Source organism: Ambystoma mexicanum, chromosome 2p (genome assembly GCF_040938575.1).
Source record: "Ambystoma mexicanum isolate Mex_15411 chromosome 2p, UKY_AmexF1_1, whole genome shotgun sequence".
Classification (NCBI taxonomy): Eukaryota; Metazoa; Chordata; class Amphibia; order Caudata; family Ambystomatidae; genus Ambystoma; species Ambystoma mexicanum.
In genome coordinates this window covers 448,043,350-448,050,331 of record NC_090923.1, presented here as the reverse complement: position 1 = coordinate 448,050,331, position 6,982 = coordinate 448,043,350, and the positions used below count along the sequence as shown (strand labels likewise).

The 6,982-nt window shown below is 42.2% G+C and overlaps 1 protein-coding gene across 1 annotated transcript in view; it reads right to left on the bottom strand.

Annotated features, from left to right (window-relative positions):
- Positions 1-2,633: 2,633 nt before the first annotated feature.
- Positions 2,634-6,982, bottom strand: part of ARL6IP5 (ARF like GTPase 6 interacting protein 5) — a 137,488-nt gene continuing 133,139 nt past the window's right edge. Inside the window, exon 3 of the mRNA XM_069643809.1 lies at positions 2,634-6,224. Coding sequence (XP_069499910.1) covers positions 6,052-6,224 — 173 coding nt within the window. The 3' untranslated portion in view covers positions 2,634-6,051. The remainder of the gene's footprint in view (positions 6,225-6,982) is intronic.

Here is a 6,982-nt window from a genome sequence, read left to right as displayed (position 1 = left end):
GGCCATAGGAATACCTAGCCATATCTCACACTCTACCTCCCTATAGTTCGTGTGTCTTGTCCTCCACAAACACATTAAGTAGCCCGCATTTGGTGCAGGGCTTGAAGAGGGACCTTCCCTCTTTCTCCTTCGTCATGGTGGGAGGGCACAAAACAGGCCCAAGATGGCCTTCAAGAATCTTTGATGATCTTTGCCGTTGAGGGGCACGGAACTTCACTGCCAATGGATCCCCGCTATCGGCAGATGAATAAAAGAGCATACAGGCTTTTGAAAGAACAAAATTGAACTTTTTCTGTGGAAAAGACATACAAATAGTTCAGAGAGCAACTTGAGGCCTACACTGAAGCGTGCTGTAAAAATCAGAAGATGACTGCCAGAGGAGGGGCTTAGGGAGAGGACTGTCATTGGATGGGGCAGTATGACCCAGAGGACAGTGATTGGTTTAGAGGAGGAGAACAACAAATTACTTACCCCATGTAACCTTCTTTCGACTGGATGTTCCTGCCACATATTCCTCATCTTTGATATCTCCAATGTCCAGCTTCAGCTGCTTCGGGGGAAAAATGTCAGCAGAGGGCGCTGTGCCTCGATGCAGTCGGCTAGATGTCCCTCAAGGGCCTCCGTCTCAAGGATGTCATCGAAGGCATATATAGCACCCGCAGCGCCCGTTGGCTTCAGTTCTGTTTTTTCATGTCATTCTCAAGTAGAACTACCTGCATCAACACAGGTTTGACCGTGCTAGGCTCTGAAGGAGCGAAAGCTGTAATAGTATGCGAAATTCTACTGAGGGGTAGGCTGGGTGGGCTTTGAGGAATACGTGGGAGGAACATCCAGTCGAAAGAACGTTCCCAGGGGTAAGAAACCTGTTCTTATCATGGATTGTGTCCTCCCATGTATTCCTCATCTTTGATAGACTCCCAAAGCAGTGTTTGTTTTGGTGGAGGGAGTAAACATTTTGCCATCAATGGTTTCCATGAACAGAATGGAGGACCGCTTTTCCAAATCTTCCATCCCAACTGAGGGTAGAATCAAGGCAGTAATGCTTACTGAAAGTGTGTATTGTAGACCACATAGCTACCTCAGAAATGTTTTAATAGGAACACTTCTTTGTAGAGCAGAGGAAGTATGGACTCTCAAGCCTTCTGGAGGATCCTTGCATGCCAGCCTGTAGTATTCTGAAATAGCTAGAATAATCCATCTGGATATGGTCTGCTTTGTTATAGCCTGACCCAGTCTATGAGCCGTCTAACCTATGAATAGTTGGTCATCCAGATGAAGTTTTGACAACCTTGAAATGTAGGGGCTCAGAACCCTTCGTGGATCGAGCCTGTGCAACCTCTCCTCTTCCTCCTCCTCCTCCTCCTCCTCCTCCTTGCAATTCTTGCCTGAATGCTTCCCATTCAGCAGGAGTGGAGGCCTTAGTGGGACAGGATATAGCTCTCAGGAGAGGAGTCGGACGAGGACAATAAGTAGGTGATTTATGGTGCCTCTTTAACAAGGAGTGGTGGAAGCCACTCCTTCACCTGGACCTTTTTTGCCTTCTTTCTTCAAGGAGAATTGCCTCTCGCTTCGTCAGAAGGTTTCTTCGATGGGCTAGTTGATGGGGATTTCTTTGGGAATCTACCTGCCACCAATTTCCCCTTATGCTCCTTCAGAGCTTTTAGAGTCATCGATTGACACTTTGAACAGGCTGAGGTCTTGTGCTCCACATCGAGACACCACAAGCATACTCAATGCGGATCGGTCAGCAACATCTTGACATCGCAGTCTTGACACTTTTTAAACCCAGTGTTCGGGATAGTCAGTGTCGAAGACTAAAACATTTTTGGATATTTCTCGAGGAAATACTGAAGCTCGCCGTAGTTCTCGATGCATAAGCTTACTCGGAAAAACTGAACTGAAGCCAACGGGCACTATGCGTGCTATATATGCCTTCCATGACATCGTCCTCGAGACTCAGGCCCTCAAGGGACATCAAGTCGAATGTAGCAACACACAGCGCCATCTGCCGAAAAAAACAATTCCAAAGCGGCTGAAACTGGATATTAGAGATATCAAAGATGAGGAATTGCATGGGAGCACACAATCCATTCGAAATACAGTTTTAAAGCGAAAGTGAAACGGTCTTTTCTTTTACAGAGGATTATCAGCCGGACGGGAATATTCATGAGCATATGCATCCATATCAGACCCCTTGGTGGAGATCTTGAAGCGCCGCCGGGGGCAGAGGAAGGCATATGGAACTACAAACTAAAAATAAGGAGAGGGAAGGAAAAACAGAAAAGGAGCACAAAGATCACAGCACGCAAGCTCTGTCCTATACAGTGTCAGGTAAAGGATTGGGTTGGCTGGGGCGGTGCCTGTGTGGACGGGGCTACATGCATAATCAATCAACTCCTCGGAATGTTTTTGCTATGCACCAAAATACTCTTCTCTCCCTGCAAGTGGGAACTCCCACAAGCATGGAGAAAGTTGGGATGATAGATAAGAGTATGTTACGTTACTGGAATTTATAACGCACTACACTGCCATTCACATTGTCTCCAGGCACTCCTGCAGGATCAAAGTTTCTCAGAATTGAGGTGATTGTATTGAAAATATTTTGTGACAAATAAGTTGGACTAACACATGTGTTGCGGTCAGCATCTTTATTTGTACGTTTTGATAACAGTCAGTTTTATCGCTAAAACCAGAGAAGTTCAGTTTGCCATATAAAATCATTGGTTCTACAGCTAATGAGCAAGCTATTGAAGTCCTGTAAAAACAGAGATGTACTCAAATACATAATTTGACAGTCAATGTTACTACATCTGAATTACACTGGACGTACTCCTTGAGAGAAACTTAAGTTACCAGGACTAACTCTGACTTCGTATAGGCATACTCCTGAACAGAGACGAGTAGGTTAGGGGAACATTTACTACCTGTAATTTATTTGCGAATCACACAGTATCTGTCCAGCTCAGAATTACTTCTGGCAACTTCTTTGTAAATCGGTCCCACCACGATCCCACAGATTGGGCAATTAATTTAAATTATCATAAGCATCAAAGATTCTCAAGAGTTTTACACCTCAACAGTTAACATGTGCCAGAATATTTTCCTTTTTCCTTTAACTAACAAAAAATCATAAATCACCTGTTTCCAAGTGTTGTCTCAATACATAAGAAACATACTTGAAGGGCGGGTATCTTAGATCTTCTTTACCCTGAATACTGACTTTAAATTCTTTATTAGCATGTTTCAGTAAAATACTTTTCACAATTACAATTCATATCTATTAAATACAGTCTACCAACTAGCTCGAGGCAGTTATCAATGCCAACGCAGGTTCCCACAGATTTTTCACAGCAATAATCATAGGAATTGTGTTGCTGAACAAGCATCTGCACCAGATAACAGGAGTTTTCAATGTTTGAACGTTATGTACAAAGGAACCAATACATTCATAGCGTTTCTTATCCAATCTAGGGCATTGGGTAAGAAGAAGCTTACGCGTTCCGAATGTATTACCATTATAGACTGTATATTGTAATGTACACTGTCTGTTAAATGCTTGTCATGGAGATTCATTTCAGACCATCATTAAACACAATATACTCGGCATCTGGAATGAAATAACCGCAAGCTCAAAAAAGTAAATGTAGAAAAATGTAAAATATTGAAAAAAAACATTCTTAGCGTGCTCCGAAATCAAACGAGCTATAGCTTTCTAGTTCCCAGCACATTATCCTAAAAAGGTTTTCAAAGTAAAACACAGCTGATGAACAAGATGGTGCAGTCGTCCACTTTTCCGCTGTGCTGGTTGTGACTTCATAGAAATTACTCAGAGAACAGCATGTAGGAAATGCCACAAAAAAGAATGTTGTTGGTTTTTAATATAATACTTCTAACACAGTATGTTTCCAATCGTATAGTCTTTTTTATCATACTGCAATTTGTGATTATACTGACCCTTGCCCCCAGTACTGAATATTTTGAATATTTGTATTGTTTTTTATGGATAAAAAAAACCTATAATAGTTTCATCTGTTTTTTTCGTATTGCACGTACTCATTGATTCGTCATTTTGCATTTGCACATTAAAGATATGCTGTTGCCAGTGAGCACGATATGTAATGTGCTGTCACAAAGATAAGCTAATCGAGCCGATATGGGTTTATCCAAGCTCACAGCAATTTTTCAGAATCATGGTCTGTGGCACAGTACAAATGTTAACTGATTGCATGGGTTTCTAGAAAAAATGCCTTTCCATGCAAAAGAAAAGGGACCGCTCATTTCAGGTGTGTCGCTGCCTTCAAGACCACCATTCGTGAAAGAAGCTATGTCTATTCCAGAAACATGCATTATATACCTAGCAAAGGTTTCTCAGAGGCATTATCCTAGTGTGTTCAGTTTCATTTTAATTTATAAGTGGCATGCACAAACGAGCCGGGGTTCTCATGGAGACTTGTCTGAAAAGGGGCGTGGCCTGGCCGGCGCAGTAATTAAGAAACAACATTTACAGGGCCTGAATGCCGCCTGTTGGGCCATGACCCTTTTTGGCCACACCTCCTGGAAGAGCCCCGGCTCAATTTTGCGAAAGCTGCGTGGCTTAAAAGGCGGCATTCATGTAAGTGTAGCCTCTTAACAAAGGTGTCGAGCCCCTGCCAGGCACCCTTTTGCAACTTTCATCAGCCTCTCACCTTGGGTGCAAGGGTGATGCTTGCGGGGTGCCTGGTGGGGTCGGCGACACAATTAATAAAGAAAAGGCAAGTCTTTCTCTCCAAAGCCTGAAGCTCTCCCTTATAGGCGAGAATCTTTGCAAGAGCAAGCAGGGCCACAGAAACGCCAGGAACCACGAGACGATTCCTGGGCGGTTGGAAGCTGGAGGAAGCAGTGTTACCCTTACTGAAACCTGAAGGCGAACAGGCGTGCAGGAGTGGAGCCGCGGGAGAAAATGCAGAGACATGTTAAGGCAATCCAGATTGGAAGGCAAGCGTTAGAACCAGAGACATTGTCATCCCATTTAAATAATCCAGGGGAAGGGAACAGCCCTCTGGAACCAAGGTTCTGTTGCCTTGGAGAATGTTTCTGTTGGATCCATTATATATTTTTCATTCATGAACACTTGTTATAAATACCAGGGGAAAGACATTTTAGAAATGGGAGTTGCAGTTTGAAAATATTTCACGGAGTGAAAACTTATATTTCGGTCCTGTGGTGGGACATATATTCACTGTGCAAGAAATATTCGACTAGCACCAAGGTATTGTTAGTCGTCATTCTGTAACAGCCAAAAAACAAAAGTAGGAAAATTATTGCATTTGGCAGAACCTTGGAAATCCAGTTTAAACCAAGAAGCCTTTATTATTTTTAAAAGCCTGACTATACTTTACACACAATATTAGCTAGGTAGATGTGATAAACTTCCGGGTTAAAAAGGGAAGAGAAAAATTGCTCGATGGTTTCATATTCGAAAAATGCACACATCTTCTGTGGACCTTAAATGTAATTGTGATGCAGTATATGTTGTTTTAAAGACACGGCAGTTTAAAATATTGATAAAATGTGGCGACTACCTGGAAATTTCAAAGAAGAATAATGTTCACGTAATCGCATCAATACTCTTAGATATTATAACACCATGGTCCACTCGTTGCCAAAAGTATGTATTGCAAAAGGGTAGGTTCTACACATATGCTCAAATGAAGGAGCCCTCTTTGGTAAAATATCACACAAAGATTCTAAATGGCTGGTTCTCAGTACAGTGTTAACTAGGGGTATTCCAGGATCGGCTGAAGTATGAGAGAAAACATGAATAGCCCTCGGAAGCGTAAGGGAAATCTAGTACAGATGGCAAACGCAGTCAGGCTATTGCGCACACTGTTTCATAAAGACAGTTCTTTCAATTGTAACGGAGGTGTAAGTGTAAACATCAGATTGGCGTCCCCTTTTTTTGGCCAGAACCATTTTTAACATCGGTTTCTTAGAATTTCTGTACAAATATGTGAATGGTAAAGAAGAAAAATGTAGTAACGCTGCAGAAAGTATTGTGCTGCAGAGAATAAGTTATTCCTTCACTTTGGCGAGGTAATCGGACAGTTTGTTGAAGTTTTCTTCCTGCTGCTCAAGAGCGTCGAGAACTATTCCCATAGGAGTCTTCTTTAAGCCAACGCCTTCCATTTTATTCTCCAGTTTGTTCTTTAAATTACGAAGCCTCAGCGATGCGTGAATGAAAGCCACTGAAAAAAATATTAAGAGATTACATTTGAGATATTCCCACTTAAAGTTTATACCAAAGCACTTAATTTCACTACACAGACGCTTGCATTTCACAATCCGCACATGTATTCATTTTAGAGACTTTTTTTGTTGTCAAAACGTGTAAGTAAATTGATACCGGTATTTGATGGAGACCACTGGAGTATGTTCTTTAGATTACTAAAGCAGATACAACTGAGGTTTGAGTCCATCACTGTGCAAGCCAGCTTTAGATAGTACGGAAGACAAAAGCATTTTTTTTTAAATGGCAGTCACACGTTTCATTGTCCCCGGACTCATTCAGCATTGTTGTAGCCCGCAGCAGCCCTGTCAGCCTGGGCACCATAGAAAATCCACAGAGAATAGACCCAGCTTGCAGTCTGGCTCTGGCCCAGGCAAACCACCGCCTACATTTGGTAATACCCAAGGCAGGGACAGTCCCTCCTGAACAATCATGGAAGAGCCCAGTAGTCCTCCTAAAATATCACCATATTCATCCCTCCACTAAAGCCCATCTTTTCTACAAAGTCTTACACCTGCAAGCTACACTAACAGCATCTCAGTTGCTATTACTGAATTACCCTTTACCCTATAAAGTACTTCAAGTATATCTCCTTTTGGAGTGTTACTTACTACCAAACGTTTAAGCATTGAAATATTTGGACTAATAAAATAAGGCATGTCTTACACCTTTTTTTGTGCCTTTGACTTCCTGCTTACACAGAAGATCGCTAGTGTA